Source organism: Mandrillus leucophaeus, unplaced genomic scaffold (genome assembly GCF_000951045.1).
Source record: "Mandrillus leucophaeus isolate KB7577 unplaced genomic scaffold, Mleu.le_1.0 Scaffold57, whole genome shotgun sequence".
Taxonomy (NCBI): domain Eukaryota; kingdom Metazoa; phylum Chordata; class Mammalia; order Primates; family Cercopithecidae; genus Mandrillus; species Mandrillus leucophaeus.
The window spans coordinates 5,428,765-5,446,173 of NW_012106141.1; the positions used below are offsets into that span (position 1 = coordinate 5,428,765).

The 17,409-nt window shown below is 45.3% G+C and overlaps 1 protein-coding gene across 3 annotated transcripts in view; it reads right to left on the reverse strand.

Moving 5' to 3' along the window:
- Positions 1 to 17,409, reverse strand: part of FLNB (filamin B, beta) — a 130,023-nt gene that overhangs the window by 91,450 nt on the left and 21,164 nt on the right. The window contains exons 2-4 of one of the 3 annotated variants that reach the window (XM_011998389.1): positions 8,895 to 9,139; positions 7,393 to 7,490; positions 4,382 to 4,529 (exon numbers count right to left, since the gene is read on the reverse strand). In XM_011998389.1, the coding sequence (XP_011853779.1) occupies positions 4,382 to 4,529; positions 7,393 to 7,490; positions 8,895 to 9,063 (415 nt within the window). In that variant the 5' untranslated portion in view covers positions 9,064 to 9,139. Of the gene's footprint in view, positions 1 to 4,381; positions 4,530 to 7,392; positions 7,491 to 7,687; positions 7,881 to 8,894; positions 9,140 to 17,409 lie in introns of those variants that run through there. The other 2 variants (XM_011998391.1, XM_011998390.1) reach the window with 2 other exon arrangements.

The following is a 17,409-nucleotide window of genomic DNA, read 5'->3' on the forward strand; positions in this document are numbered from 1 at the left end:
GTCTCAAAATAAAATATTAAAAAAATAAGCTGGGCATGGTGGTGCACACCTGTGGTCCCAGCTACTAGGGAAGCTGAGGCGGGAGAATCACTTGAGCCCAGAAGGTCAAGGCTGCAGTTAGCCATGATGGCATCACAATACTCCACACTGAGAGAGAGAGTGAGACTCTATTTCAAAATGACAACAACAAAAATAAGTAAATAAACATGCACCTAAAATACTAAAAGTCCCACTTCGCCTGACTCCAGCAGCCTAAGAAACAACTTACTCTGCAGCTTGTCAAAGGTCTGGGCTTGGGTTGGTCACCTGTGGCTAACCATGGTTGGTTAGGAGGCTGAACCACACCCCTACTCTGTAAACTCCTGTGGAGCTTTGCTTACCATGAAGGAAGACAACTGGCCCCCCTCTGATTACTCAGATAGAAGGATGCTTAAGGATTGCTCTACAGTAAATGCTTCATAGAGAACTAGATTTTTACAAAGATTTCTGATTAGCTTATGGATGAATGCTTTTCACATAGTTAACCCTGCAAGGAAGCCCACCACAAAGATCTGTGGCTGGAGGCCCACCTCACCCCAGCCCTCTCTCCTTTCAACCCACTGGAACTAAGCAAGGTAGGGCTCAGTGAATAGATCGACAAATGCTAACTGGCTGGCAACTGGCATCCATTAAACAACCAGGAAATAAAAAATAAAACAACACTTTCAAATCTTTTAGAAACAAGAAGATGAAACAGTCTTTCTTCCTGGGCTCAGGTGGCAGAAATGAAGCAATGTGGTCACACAGAGGAGACCAAAACTGACCCTGGCTTTCACCTCACCACATGACAAGAACAATATCTCACAGCCCCACCCATGTGGCCTTGTGACCCTGTCACCCAATATGACCATTTTTTCTTCCTACTTTAAAAAGGAGAGTGAGGCCACTTCCTCCTGAAAAATAAGCTGAATATAGGATTACCATATGATCCACCAATTCCACTTCTGGGTATATCCCTAAAATAATTGAAAGCAGGGTCTCAAACAGCACTTGTACACCCATGTTTTCATAGCAGAATTATTCACAATAGCCAAAAGATTGTAGCAACCCAAATGTCTATCAGCAGACGAATGGATAAGCAAAATATAGACATACAAAGGAATATTATTCAGCCTTAAAAAGGAATGAAATTCTGATACATGCTACAACATGGATGAATCCTGAAAACATATGACGAGTGAAGTAAGCCAGAGGAAAAAAAGACAGCACGTGACTATACTTCTAGGAGGTATCTAACAGACAGCATATGATTCCACTTCTAGGAGGTACCTAGAATAAGCAAATTCACAGAGACAGGGAGTAGAATAAAGGTTACCAGGAGCAGAGGGGAGGACAGAATGGGGCGTTATTGTTTAATGAGTATGGAGTTTCAGTTTGGGAAGCTGAAAAAGTTCTGGAGATGGATAGCAGTGGCGTTTGCACAACAACGTGAATACACTTAATGCCACACTTAAAAATGGATAGTGAATTTTATGTTATGGCTATTTTCCCACAGTTTAAAAAAATGCAAAATGCACACATATAAAAAAATTTTTTTTTTTAAAAAGGGTGTGTTTCCTCCACAAGTGCACCACACTTGCTAAGAGGCAGATGAAGGAAATGGCAATGACCAGCCACATTCCTGAACCGTAACAAGTGATCATTTTCTAGAAAATAGCACCGTGAAAGGAAACCGTCTCACATTAACAACAGGGAAGCCGGACAGCCACTGATAAGGTTATTACAAACATACATTATGCCTTGATTAGATTCAGTCCATTTGACCAATCTGGTTGACAAAGGATTTATTTGGTTGTTTGCAACTGTTTTGCCATTAAGGAAGCATAATCTTTACAATCAGAGATTCCTCATTCCAGCCACCACCTGTGGTATGCCTTAAAGAAAGCCCCACCTCTTTTTTTTTTTTTTTTTTTTTTTTTGAGATTAAGGAAGCATAATCTTTACAATCAGAGATTCTGGAGTGCAATGGCGCGATCTTGGCTCACTACAACCTCCGCCTCCCGGGTTCAAGCAATTCTCCTGTCTCAGCCTCCTAAGTAGCTGGGACTACAAGCTTGTACCACCACGCCCAGCTAATTTTTGTATTTTTAGTAGAGACGGGGTTTCACCTTGTTAGCCAGGATGGTCTCAATCTTCTGACCTTGTGATCTGCCCGCCTCGGCCTCCCAAAGTGCTGGGATTACAGGCGTGAGCCACCAAACCAGGCCAAAGAAAGCACTTTTAAAGCAAGTGAGGACATGCCAACCTTCAAGTGACTGTGAATGGGAGGAGGGCTTTGAAGTCCCTAGTCCCTACATAACACAAGTGATGTCACAGACCTCACACCTTACTGCAAACAGAACCTCAAATGGTAAGGGGTTCCTTCCAGAACTATCTGCTGGTCTATATCATGCCGAAAAAGTCAGATGAGAAGACCTGGCCACTGAGGTGAGAATAGCACGTGGTCAGCACCACTGTTCTAGCCATGTGTCATCTTAAGAATAAGCTGATTGGGAGGCCGAGTTGGGCAGATCACCTGAGGCCAGGAGTTGGAGACCAGCCTGGCCAACATGGTAAAACCCCATCTCTACTAAAAATACATAAATTAGCCAGGCATAGTGGTGGACGCCTGTAATCCCAGCAACTCAGGAGGCTGAGGCAGGAAAATTGCTGGAACCCAGGAGGCAGAGGTTGCAGTGAGCTGAGAATGTGCCACTGCACTCCAGCCTGGGCAACAGAGCAAGACTCTGTCTCAAAAAAACAAAACAAAACAAAACACTAAGCTGATACCAAGCAGGAAAATGCTTTATTCAAAGGGAACATATGTATGGAAGGAACATATGTAGGGAAGGAACATCCTACAAGACACATGCCCTTAACTGTTCAGAAAGTCAGTGTCATTTAAAAAAAAAAAAAGTTTTGGGAAATTATTTAGCATGAAAAGAGTCTAAAGAGAAATAACAAATGCAGTAAGTGAACCTTAATCAGATCTTAGTTTGTAAAACAACAACTATAAAAGACAATCTTAGGACAATAGGGAAATTCGAACACAAACAATACTATATGAAACTATTGTTAATTTTCTTACACATGGCAACGAGTACTATGCTTATGCAAGAGGATATCCTATTCTTAGGAGAAGCTTAGTGATGTACTGAGGACAGAACTGTCATCATGCTTGCAACTTATTTTCAAATAATTCAGCAATCATATACACAAACACATATGCAAATACACACAAAGGGCAAGAGAAAACCATTAAGCTAGAACGGTAACAACTGTCAATTCTGGGAGAAGATATACAGAATATTGTGTGTATAACTGTTATCCCACTGGGATAACATTTTTTTTTTTTTTTTTTTTGAGATGGAGGCTCACACACTCGGTCACCCAGGCTGGAGTGCAGTGGCATGATCTCGGCTCACTGCAACCTCTGCCTCCCAGGTTCAAGCAATCCTCCTGCCTCAGCCTCCTGAGTAGCTGGGATTATAGGCGCCCACCACCACACCCGGCTAATTTTTGTATTTTTCGTAGAGACGGGGTTTCACCATGTTGGCCAGGCTGGTCTCCAACTCCTGACCTCAGGTGATCCGCCTGCCTCGGCCTCCCAAAGTGCTGGGATTATAGGCATGAACCACCGCACCCAGCCGATATTTTCTTAATTATGAAAAATGAGAAATAAAATGCACTCCTTCCCCTCCCCCATAGAAAAGGCGTTAAGTTGTATCTGGCCGTGTTGACCTTTACCAGAAACCACACTTTGCAGCCATGTAACTGTTCTCTTCACAAAGCTAGTGTGCCTGAAGTCAGGTGCCAGTCACACCACCAAACGCCTTGAAATGGCTTCTACCCACTATAATGTTCTGAGCAGAACGGTGTTCTTGCAGCTTGCCTCACAGTCATAAACAGGATGTCTTAGCAAGGAAGTATCTGCCAGGGGTTAACAATAGCTCCCACTCCCGCTGGAAATCTGAGGCAGTCTTAGTGTAACAGAAGGAGAAATGAATCAGCAGCCAGATGGCCCACCCTCATCACTGACTATAGTGATCTGGGGCAAGACCAAACAACCCCGACTCCCTACCCCATGATTCCTCTTCTGAAAAATGGAAGCAATGGGCTACTGCACTAAAATCACCAAGCCGCAAACTTGCCCTTTCCATCTAAGCAGAAGGATTTCTTAAAGCCTTAGAAAAACAAGGCAGAATAAAACAGTCATAAAATGTGTTATAAAGGAGGCTTGGGGTATCTTTGAGGATTACACCCATATATTTTTATTTCCGAGAACATCACCCTTGAAGCCATGAAATCATCTCCAACACCAGAGGACATGTCTCCAACACAACATCAGAGGACCAACACTCACCTCTGCCATAGGCCCTGGCTTTCTTCGGATTGAGTTTGGGTTTGAGAGGAGCCCCTGGCTTGAGCTTGGCTTTGGGGAACTGGGACAGGTAAGTCATAACCGAGTGCTCGTCCACATCCGGGTGAATGATTTCTTCAGGAGTGATGACCTAGGATAATGACATGGTGGATGAACACCCAGAACACATCACTTTGCAACTATTGAAGTGTTTGCAAATGCCTCTTAAATCAACCACTACAAATATTAGGAAACTGAGTCAGCTTCTCAATTAAGTGAAATTACAATAAACCAACAGACCAACATCAGTGTTTTTAACCATTTTTGAGAAATTGCAGGCCCCTTTGAAATCTAGGGGCCCCTCTCCAAAAAATTCTGCATGTAACTTCCAAAAGTTCATTGTCCTCCCCATTCCCCAAAAGTCCATTTACTCCTCTGGTCAAAGCTTTCAAAAATGATAAAAGGATAAACTATAGCAAGTCAGGAAAATGAAGAAAGAAGCACACACAGGATGAGAGCATGTTACAAAAAAGTGCACAGGTTAACCAGCTTTTTCCTTTGCTCATATATTCATGGTCTGTATCTGTATTAACTCTACTAATTAAAAAAGGTAAATAAAAAAGAAACAACATGTAAATATTAGATATGTGATCTCAATATATTAGGAGCCATTAAAAAAATTGGGAAGCCAGGGGTGGTGGCTCATGACTGTAATCCCATTGCTTTAGGAGGCCGAGACAAGAGAATCACTTGAGGTCAGGAGTTTGAGACCAGCCTGGCCAACATGGTGAAATCCAATCTCCACTAAAACTACAAAAATTAGCCCGGTGCGGTGGCAGATACCTGTAATCCCAGCTACTAGAGAGGCTGAGGCAGGAGGATGGCTTGAACCCAGGAGGTGGAGGTTTCAGTGAGCCAAGATCATGCCACTGCCCTCCAGCCTGGGTGACAGAGGAGTAAGACGCCGTCTCTTAAAAAAAAAAAAAAAAGAAAAGAAAAGGCTGGGTGCAGTGGCTCATGCATGTAATCCCAGTACTTCGGGAGGCCGAGGTGGGCAGATCATGAGGTCATGAGTTCGAGATAACCCTGGCCAACATGGTGAAACCCCATTTCTACTAAAAATACAAAACTAGCCGGGTACGGTGGCACACACCTGCGGTCCTAGCTACTCGGGAGGCTGAGGCAGGAGAATTGCTTGAACCTAGGAGGCGAAGGTTGCAGTGAGCTGAGATCGTGCCACTGCACTCCAGCCTGTGTGGCGGAGCAAGACTCCGTCTCAAATAAATAAATAAATAAATAAATAAATAAATAAATAAATAAATAAATAAATAGGGAATGGGTGAATTTCTCTTGACATTCAGTTTAGGAGTAAGACTAGACCCATCCTGGACAGGTGACCTCCCTGAAGGTGCCACCTCAATTTCAGTACCATCACCTGACCCAGCCCTAAACAGCATGCAGAGTCCTCCCTGCCTCCAGTAATGGTGCTAAGGAGGTAAATCACACTTCCTCGGATGAACAGAGGTTCTGTCTCATGAACCAGGTTTACCATGTGCAACGAACAACAGACGTGTCCAACTTCCCTCCCCATGTGATAAAAAGCACCAGAAAACATTCTGACCATTAGCCTGCAGGAACAAAAGAGCTACTTGGGTTTGAACAGTCGCCTTCAATACATTCCATAAAAGGTAGGATGTGTGTCGATTTGGCATTTCTTCCCGGGAGCTCCTTCAACAACTTCACCCATGCCAACATCACATGAACGTAAAAAGGAGACGGTTTAGGTTTAAGCGGAGATGAAAAACACACCACACCACTTCCTGAGTGGACGAGCCAAGAAACAAATGGGCCATGTAAGAGAGACATGACTCCAAAACCAAACCAAAGAAACAGGCATGTTGTTCTACCTTCCAAGGGACCCTGTTACAAAACACACTGAACTCAGACCTCAGTGCAGCCTATAGCGAGGCCATCAGTCCCATGGCACTGGCTACCTGTAATCTTCCCTGGCTAGCCTTTGGACACGGGACTCATGGTGCCTAACTGTTAGAGGCAGTTTCTGGAAAGAAAACACTGGTTTTCCTCCCAGCTAGGAAGATCAGACTTCAACTAAGCAATGTGACTACTGTAGATCGTATCCAAGACTTACTTGATTTCTGAGTCCTCTTGTTATATTCCTATGATAGGATTACGGGTGATAGAGATTATTCCAGAGTTTCCATTAATGGTGGATTATCCCGGCTTACATGTTTTTAAAAGTTTTAAGTCGGCTGGGCGCAGTGACTCACACCTATAATCCCAGCACTTTGGGAGACCAAGGTGGCCAGATCATGATGTCAGGAGTTCGAGACCAGCCTGACCAACATGGTAAAATCTGTCTCTACTAAAAATACAAAAATTAGCCAGGCGCAGTGGCATGCACCTGTAATCCCAGCTACTCAGGAGGCTGAGGCAGGAGAATTGCTTGAACCTGGGAGGTGGAGGTTGCAGTGAGAGATCATACCACTGCACTCTAGCCTGGGCGACAGAGCGAGACTCTATCTCAAAAAAAAAAAAAAAAAAAAAACCAAAAGTTTTAAGTCCTGTGACTTTTCCTAAGCTACTGGATTAAAATTACCTTTTAAAATGTAGATTGAAAAATGTTCAAATACTATCAATTTCTTATGGCTCAACCTAATAGTTAGGGTTCATATTTGTAGTCTGGGGTTTAAAGGTAGCCTTCAAAATATTTAAAGAAGAAATACTAGGAAATTTGCCAGTGTGTGACAAAGAAGAGTGACATGAAAATTTCTGGATGATCTACATTAAACCAACACACTAAGATCTATAAGCACCTAAGTCAATAAGAACCTACTATTATGGGTAAACTGAGGAAGATGAGAGCGCATCACAGGCAATGCTCTTTTAAGTCTCAATGCCAAGAAGGTCGGGCTGCCTCCCTGACCCAGGAAGGCATCCACAGGACAAACTAGTGGTGGGGGCAACCTCACAGGACCTGGCACACTTGTGCATACCTGTGGGACACCCAGCCAGTCATCTGCCTGCTGCATGGCTTCTCGTGCGTTATCTACAGGCTTCTGCGGGTCCCAGGATTCCCAGTCTGGGCACAGACCTGTTAACAGAACACAAAAGATGCTTTTAGCATTAGCTGATCAAACAGATTAAAGGAAACCATGTGCCTAAACTAACCCCATTTGTTCTTTTAGTTCAGAGAATGATTTTTTCTTAAAATCTGAGCGAATCATATATTTAATAGGCAAAAAGTATCACAGGTATGAGTGTGCCAGGGTATAAAATATCCTCCATCACTGAGACTTCTCCTCTGGGTGCTATGTTCTTGCATGAAGATGGGGATTATCCATTCCTTGAAGGAGTGGTGTTAAAAAATAAACAAAGCTTGGAAAAAGCCCGGTGCCTTTATGCAGGAGGGATTTTTTTTTTTTTAACTCTATTTCTGGATATACCTAAAAAGTCTAGAGTAGCATCCTGTGTGATTCAAAAACCCACTTGCTCAAAGGTGCAAACCTAGAATTATCTTAAAAGGCTTTATAAGCACAAGAGGTAAAGGACTAGAGTAAAAACTCCCATGTTTAAATTGGAAAGAGGTATCCTAAAATGTGTCCTTAAATGGAAGTAAAAAAAGAGGATATTAGGAAATCAATTAAGGCTGCACTTTGAATTTTTCCTGGATGACACCAACTTACAGACTCTCAAGGAAGAATGAGGCCTTCAGCCCTCCCCTACCCCACTACACTAGTTCTGCTTTGAGTATGTCAAGAACCACTAACTAACTAAATACTAATGTGCCCAGTAAATACAGAATACACAGTAAATGGAAAATATGATTAATACCTTTTTTTTTTTTTATTAAAATCAACTTTAGGGGGGGTGAGTGTAAACTCGGGCTCTGGTCTTTCTACCCATCAGTCTAAACCCTCCAGTGGGAATAATTACAGCCTTCATATACACTCAGCCACTAAGAAATAAGCAGCCTATCAAGGGTGGAAAAGGCTCCAGTTGAATCCTGACCAAGTGCTATTTCACAGTAACACAGAAAGAAAAGGGTGGAGAATGCCAAATATAGTCAAACCAGTGGTTAATAAAAATGGGTACTTTCCACTCCATGGAAGTTTTTAGATTTTCATGCCAAGCCACCTAATAGGACCAAATGTTTCTCCAAATCCAACAAGAAACTGAGCACCAATGTGGGAAGACACAGGATTTTGGAGTCTGGAAGCTAAACCCAAGTCTTGCTTCTAAGCACCAACTCCTTCATTGGAATTTGGATAAAAGGTTCAACTTGATGCTCAAACATGTCTATGGATATATCTAGAAGATCTGCCCTTGGAAGGGTAAACAGAGCCAGTTTTAGTTTCCTTAGCCGTTTTATAATGGGCCAAGACCTGGAGAAATACGCCAATCAAGGCAAAGATAGCATTCCTGTTGAAAACCAGAATGTTTGGGACCCACATGCCCCCATCCTGGATAGATGGTTTAGGCAGCTCTGCGCACTTACCTGGAGCACAGCTGTCTACCAGGGCTCCCAGGGCTTTGCCATCTTGCCAGTTCTGGTTAAAGTTGGTGATGGGCAAGTAGGGGATCTTGTTCTGAATCCACCCCAGCAGCCTCTGCTTTGGCGTCTGCTTCTTGGCATCATCATCCCCTTCATCCTCCCACACGGGCATGGAGATGGAGTAGTGGAGGATCAGCGTCCACACCAGACCCAAGATGAGCTTCAGGTTCCCATCCACAATGGCTTTGCTATCTGCGGAGAGAGGCACAGGCTTGGTCAGTCCTTTGGGTTACACAAGTGTAAATTATGCTCCTTATATAAATGTAAATGGGTCTTCAACTATTAGAGAACCATACTGAGATACTTAAGAGTGAAAGGATGTAATGCCGAAATTTGCTACAAAACACCTGAGGACAAGAAGAGATGAAATATGATTCCAAAATGCTGTTAACGGATGTCACTGGATCATGGGTTCATGAGCACGTACGATACCACTGTCGCTACTTTTCTGTATGCTTAAAATTTTCCATAATAATGGCCAGGTGCAGTGGCTCACTCCTGTAACCCCAGCATTTTGGGAGGCCAAGGCAGGAGGATTGCTGTGAGCTCAGGAATTCAAGACCAGCCTGGGCAACATGGCAAAACTCCCTCTCTACCAAGAAAAAAATAAAAATTAGCCAAGCATGGCAGCTCACTCCTGTAGTCCCAGCTACTCAGGAGACTGAGGTTGGAGGATCGCTTGAGCCTGGGAAGCCAAAGTTGCAGAAAGCCAAGGTCACGCCACTGCACTCCAGCCTGGGCAACAAAGTGAGACGCTGTCTCAAAAACTGAAAGAAATCATTTCACAAATATAGATGATAAAAAGGAGTGACTGCATCCCAGAGGTAACAACCTGCTAACCTGGTAGTATACAGTGTACCAGATTGTGTGTGTGTGTGTGTATGCGTGTGTGCACGTGTGCACGATCTGGGCTCACTGCAACCTCCGCCTCCCGGAGAAAGAGGTACCATCTTTCTCGTCAGGTACTTCTGTGCTTCCAAATTCACCAGGGTCCCTGCTACACACAGTCAGCTCTTAAACATATAGCACCTCAGAACCTATACAACAACACCCATCTGATCCGCTTTCCACTCTTGCCACTCCCACTCACCATACTGCAGGCTCAAAGACTCCTCGTTCCAGGACTATCTTGCCCTGAGCCCCTGGACCTCTTCGTGTGTTCTCCATTCCTTTGATGGGAAGACCTTCACCCATCCTCCGGTGGGACAACTCGTGGCTCATAATTCTGACACCAGATTCTACAGCTGGTGGCACTTCACTCCCACCAGCATTTACGTGTGAGTTCCTTGGGCTCCCACCTCACTCCAGAACTGAAACCGCTTGCTGGGGAGGGACTGAGCTGTCTGCATCTTCGTGTCTCCCCAGCCATCCACCAAGAGCCACCTGAACTCTGGTTGAACACATGCCAAACTACACTTAATGAAACCCAACCACAACCACATGAAAAGCAACTCACATGCTGATAAGGGGTGCGTGGCATGCCACTCAAAACTGAAAGGGTGACAGCTTTATTTAATTAACCTGATTATTGTTATTATCTTCTTGCAACAAAAGACCCTCTTTAAGAGCCCACACCCAAACCATCAGAGAGAAATCATCAGAATTTAATTAATTAATCAGAATTAATTTTGCAGTTGCAGATTCAGTCATAATAAAACTTGATCATCTAACCTGGAAAAAACAGAGTATCATGGAGTGGCTGGTAAGAAAAACTAATTCAAGCAATCCTCACTCAAAGTTAAGATTCCCGAGGACTTTCTCTATAATGAACTGTATAAATAATAACTTCGAAGCAGGACTGTCTACATAATTCATGGGGCTCAGAGAAAAATGAAAATACAGAGTTCCTTGTCCAAAACTTAAGAACTTCACACCAACATCCATTTTCTACTCCCCAAATGTATCACTAACGTTTAAGCCAGGCCCCTAAATACAGGAAACAGATACAAATTCACTGTCTTTTCTTGTAATTTAGCTCAAGAATTGCTTTCACTACCCACTTCCTCAAATTCCCATCTTTTGCCATGTGTTGCTGTCTTTAACTGTTTGAATCTAGCTTCACACACAGCCTCTTGCTTTTTTTAGTTTCTCTTCTTCGCTCTCTTTTGCAAGCATGAGTCTTGTTGATCCTGGGGAGGATAACCTGATTTTGGAACCATTTCCCAGCTCATTTCTCAGTATTACCAGAAGATACATTAAACTTAACTCCTAGGGGAGCAAGACCTGCCTGCCTCTAGACCAGTGGTTCTCAAAATTTAGCAGGTGTCAGAATCACCTGAAGGACCTGTTAAACCACAGAATGCTGGGCTCGCTTTTCAAGTTTCTGATTTAACAGGCCAGGGGTGAAACAGGAGAATTTGAATTTCCCATAAATTCACAGGTAATGCTGATGCTCTTGGTCTGGGTCATAAGAGAATTCTGATCATTCCATATTCTGTTTGTTGTCTCCTTTACTGAAAGTCTTTATATCATGGGTTCTTCCCTGAGTGTGGGGAAAACCTGTGCCTTTACTCTAACCAACAGAACAACGGCAGAGGTGACGGGCTATTACTCCCATGACCATATTATGATGCATGAAACTCCACTTTAGCAGACAGGAGACAGATTCTCTTGCTGGCTGTGAGGAAACAGGCAGCCGTGTCATTAACTGCCTATGCAGAAGGCCCCGTGGCAGAGATATGAGTGTAGCCTCTAAAACCTGAGGTTAGCCTCCAAGCAACAGCTAGTAAAAAGCTGGGACCATCAGTGAGACAATCACATGGAAACGGACTCTTTTAAAAACCTGAATGAACCTGAATGAATCTGAATGAAGTGGATTTTTCCTTAGTTAGGCATTCAGATGAAAACACAACCGAGATGGCACCTTCCTTGTAGTCTTGTGAGACCTGGAGCAGAGGAGCTGGTCTTAAGCCATGGCTGGACTCCTGGCCCACAGAAACTGTGAGACAATAAATGAGTGTTGTTTGAAACTGCAACTCCCTACTGCCAAAAAAAAAAAAAAATTAAAAACTTCAAGACAGCAACAGCAGAGCAATAAATCAAGCACAGGGCCCTTCTGAGCACACAGGTCATGTGGTCATGAAGCCAGCCCTCCCTTTTAAGGTCCTGTGGTCAATCAAGGAGCAATGGTCTGCATAAAACTCCAGGCCCTGCACAGAACTTGGTTATCCAAGGAATTCACCCCACGGGACCAGACATTTCCTGAGCTGGAAGTCCTTGACCATGACTGAATTTTTTGGATTAGCTATCCTGTTATTTGGTTGTTGTTTTGAAGTGCGATTGATTACAGAGTTACTACCTACTGATTATCAGAAATTCCAGATCAGACAAGTTCCCATGCCAATTTCCTTTAAGTTAAAGGGAGAAGAGCAAACTTCAAAAGGGTAATTAATAAATAAATAAATAGTGGGTATACTGTCGGGGTAATGGTGGTGGCCAGGCACCCTCAAGGCATTGATCTCTTGCACCAGGAGGGACTGGATGGAGCTATGAAGTCTCATCGGGCCACAGGCATTAGTCTGCAAAACTCTAACTTTCCCAAGTTACATGTTAAATGCTTTTCAAAAGCAGACTCGCAGATTTGATTCATAAACCTAACATGAAATCATTAACATGAAATCAGCTTGCTCTATTTTTACCCAGCTTACACATGCTAGTCAAAAGGAATGAGACACAAGTCTTTTTTGAAAAGATTTTGGGGGAAATATGACCTAGTTGAAGTCTGAGCCAAATTTACAAAAAATACAATGCCCAGAACTTCTGTTTCCAATCGAATTCAAGGTGGGTGTTCACATGGGAAAGCCCCCTTTATGGTCTCATTGGGATAAACGATACCTTCCGTCTGCTATTCTAAGGAGCTACAGAGAGAGCAGTTCTCATTCCAAAACTGATTTTGACAGGTGAAGGTTCAAACGCTTCACCAAACTCTTGGAACAATAAAAAGATGGCAACTTGCCCAAAGACCTCCAGGTTCCCATCTACATGAAATAGGAGACTCCCCATGCCTCGAAAATGAAATGTTATACACAGCATCACAGGGTCAACAACGTCTGACCATCACGTAGACGACGCGCTTTTCAGACCTCATGGTTACGCCGAGGGTAAAACGTGGAGCAGAACCTTAAGAGGAGGAAAAGGCCAGATGAGACGGAAGCCTTTCAGCAGGATTCCATGTGAGGCCCATGAGTTGCTCGAGGGCCTTTTTCGGGAATAAAATAAACCAACGCCTACCAGGTCCGCCCAACCACCTAGAATCTGCTTAGATTTCAGTGGGTTGGAATTGGGCCATGGGTTTTTCCTCCTCAAATCCAGCCAATCACAATTCCCACATAACTGGTCCTGGCTCTGGACAACCCTGACCCTCAAACCACATACATTTTCTCAAACGACTTAAAATTACTCAGTGCTGCTTATAAGTGAACAGGGTGGGTGTTTTTTGTTTTGTTTTGTTTAATAGCTAGAAACTTAACTTGAGCTACTACAAATTCTGGGATGGAATGTTTTCATGTCACTTCTGTAAATCAGTTCTCTGGTCCTGGTGAAGGAGCATTCTGGAATGGACGCATTTATGGGGGTGGAAACCAGCTATTTTTAGGCAACCTTCAGAAGCATCTTGGAAACATCTTATTTGTGGACGAGTTCCCCAGAGGTGAGGGAGATGGTGGCCTTTTACCACTCTACTCACATCAGGAGGGCCCAGATCCACGCTACCATGTGTATGCCTACTACATTCCTGCACCAAACCATCCAGGGAGTTCCCAGAGGTCAGTTCCAGCAGCTTCTCTCCTGGTTGTTACTGATTAACCAGGGTGGCTGAGGTGGTGGCCCATGAGGAGAGGCATGGACAGACACTATTCCACATTTTTGCCCTCCTGGGAAGGAATAGGTCATCCTTTGGCCATAAGGCAGGTAGCTGCTGCGTCAGAAACAGCCAACAAAGTGACTGTAAGAATCAAGGAGAGGCCGGGCACAGTGGCTCATGCCTGTAATCTCAGCACTTTGGGAGGCCGAGGCAGGAGGATCACTTGGGGTCAGGAGTTCGAGACCAGCCTGGCCAACATGGTGAAACCCCATCTCTATTAAAAATACAAAAATTAGTCAGGTATGGTGGTGAATGATCATTAGTACCAACTACGTGAGAGGCTGAGGCAGGAGAACTGCTTGAACCAGGAGATCAAGGCTGCAGTGAGCCATGATCACGCCACTGCACTCCAAGCTGGGCAACAGAGTAAGACTGTCTCAAAAAAATGAGAGAGAGAGAGCCTGTAATTCCAGCACTTTGGGAGGCCAAGGGAGGCAGATCACGAGGTCGGGAGTTTGAGACCATCCTGGCCAATATGGTGAAACCCAGTCTCTGCTAAAAATACAAAAATTTGCTGGGCGTGGTGGCATGTGCCTGTAGTCCCAGCTACTCGGAAGGTTGAGGCAGGAGAATCGCTTGAACCTAGGAGGCAGAGGTTGCAGTGAGCCAAGATGGCACCACTGCACTCCGGCCTGGGCGACCAAGAGAGACTCCATCTCAAAAAAAGAGAGAGATGGGGTATGTGCTTGACACAAGTTACCAAGCCTATAGACACTCACACTAAGACTTGGCCATCTGGGAAACAAGATGCCATGCACTGTGCACTCTGCCCCCTCATCTCTACCACCCGGCAAGGCTGCATGGCAGAGGGGTTGCAAACACAGGCTCCGGAACCAGCAGCTTGACTAGATACGTAAGTTTGAACGATCCATCTCTGAACCTTATTTTTCCTCATCTACCAAATAGAAATGGCCACAGTCAACTACTTCCCAGGGCTGTTGTAAGGAGTAGGTAGGTTAGAGAATGCCAAGTGTCGGGCGGGCACAGTGGCTCACACTTGTAATCCTGGCACTTTGGGAGGCCGAGGCAGGCGGATCACTGAGGTCAACAGTTCGAGATCAGCCTGGCCAACATGGTGAAACCCTGTCTCCACTAAAGATAAAAAAATTAGCAGCGCATAATGGCAGGCGCCTGTAATTCCAGCTACTGGGGAGGCTGAGGCATGAAAATCACTTGAACCCAGGAGGCGCAGTTGCAGTGATCCGAGATCACGCCACCGCACTCCAGCCTGGGCGACAGAACGAGACTGTCTCAAAAAAAAAAGAAAAAAAAAGAGTCAAGCACAATGCCTGTCTCACAGTTGGCTGCTTAATAATGTTCCCTCCCTTCCCTCCATCCTCATTTTCCTAATACTTAAGTACCTGCTATGTGCCAAACACTCTTCCCTAGGGCCAGACATCCACAAGACATACTCCAAGTGTTTTGTGCAAGCAAAAAGAAATAAAAAGAAGTACCTTGTGAATTAACAGGTGGTTGAAATGTTCAATTTGTCACTTCTCTGAGTCAAGCAATTCATTAGGAGGGCCATGACTGCCACCTCCAAGGCCCCTGCTCCTGCTCCAAGGGGAGGCTGACCTCTAATGCTGCAGCGAACCTGTGGCACGTGAGGTCTCCGCAAGGAGGACATGTCTGAGAAAGAATGGTGCTGCTTTGAGGGTCTTGGGCCATGCTGACCTTCTAAACCACGCAGCTCAGACATGTCCTTGCAGAGATCTCACATGCAGCACCAAGAACCACCTGAAGAACTGAACTATGGGCTGGGCACGGTGGCTCATGCCTATAATCCCAGCACTTTGGGAAGCTGAGGCAGTCAGACCACCTGAGGTCAGGAGTTCGAGACCAGCCTGGGCAATATGGTGAAACCCTGTCTCTACTAAAAATACAAAAATTAGCCAGACATGGTGGTGGGTGCCTATAATCCCAGCTACTCGGGAGGTTGAGGCACAAGAATCACTTGAACCCAGAAAGCAGAGGTCGCAGTGAGCCGAGATCACTCCATTGCACTCCAGCCTGGGCATGAGACTCCATCTCAGAGAGAGAGGAAGAAAAAAAAAAAAAAAAAGAATTGAACTACTGATATTTTATCAAACCTCCCTGAAAGAGAAAAGCAGCACATATGGGTTGGGGGTCTGGCCCCTCCCCCCCTTTTTTTTTAAGACAGGGTCTCAGTCATCCAGGCTAGAGTGCAATGGTACAATCTCTGCTCACTGCAACATCCACCTCCTGGGCTCAAGCGATCCTTCCACCTCAGCCTCCTGGGTAGCTGAGACTACAAGCACATGCCACCCACCTGGCTAATTTAATTTTTTATAGAGACGGGGTTTTGCCCTGTTGCCCAGGCTGGTCACAAACTGGCCCCACCTTAACATCCCAGTTTACCTTGCCCCATGCTCACCTGGCCTGGAACTCCTTACCCATCCTCTTTCCTGACCTGGCTAATGCCTCTTCTATATCCAGCTCTGCACAAAACTAGAATAGATCCTGACTGTCTTGGCTGCTTGGGTGAGCCTACAGCAGCAGCAGCCTGTGAAGAGCTGCTGCAAGGCCACCCCACATTGAAAAGGTCAGATCTCCTGCATCCAGACCCCAGGCCAGCAGGACCTGGTGCCCACTGATAGTCCAGGTCAGTTTTTCAGTTTCTCTCCATCCTTGCCTGTTTTCTGAGCCCAAACAAACCATGGCTGAATTGTAGGCTTCAGCTGTGCAAACAAAAGGGCATTCTGAACCAAAGCGGGGACAGCTAACAGCTCTCCTCAGGTCCTCAGTCAAAACCAAGGCAGATGCAACCCATCTCCCTGGAGAGCAGGTTAACGAGGACCATGTCGGTCAGCTGCCCTGGTCAGCTGCCCAGGACCGGAGTCACATTTTCAAGTCCCACAGCCCTTCCATCCACACAGTCAATGAACTGTGCACTTTGGCTCAGGTACCCCAGAGGCCTCTGGGTAGGATGAAGGGGACTAAACTGGTTTATCTCCTCCTGCTCAGGGATTTTCTCCAGGGCCTTGATCCAATAAAACGCTGCATGCCAACAAGGTAGACTCAAGGCCCTGAGAACTGATGTCTATCTGTGGCCTCGAAGATCCTTCATCCCCTTCTCCCTCCCAGGCATGCAGCTTCCACCTAGATGGTCAGCCAGCCTCCCCTGGAAGTCAGTGGTGTGCCTGTCTTTCAAATGGGCAACAAATGATATGAAACAAGCCACAGCTTCAGGACCTGAACAGTGGATGTGCCTGCTTCATGCACTCTTTCCCCAATTGCCAGCCAGGAGCCCGGCTTTGACCTGCACTAGGAGGGGCCCAGAAAGGTGAGGGAAGGAACCTGGGTCCCAGATGCCCTGCCAACCTGAAGACTGAAGACTGAAAAAACCCACACTCTACATGCTTTCCACAACTGTTTTTGTTGTTATTGTTTTTAAGAAAACCCCTGCCCTGGCGCGGTGGCTCACACCTGTAATCCCAGCACTTTGGGAGGCGGAGGTGGGCGGATCAAGATGTCCGGAGATTGAGACACCCCGTCTCTACTAAAAATACAAAAAATTAGCCAGGTGTGGTGGCGGGCGCCTGTAGTCCCAGCTACTTGGGAGGCTGAGGCAGGAGA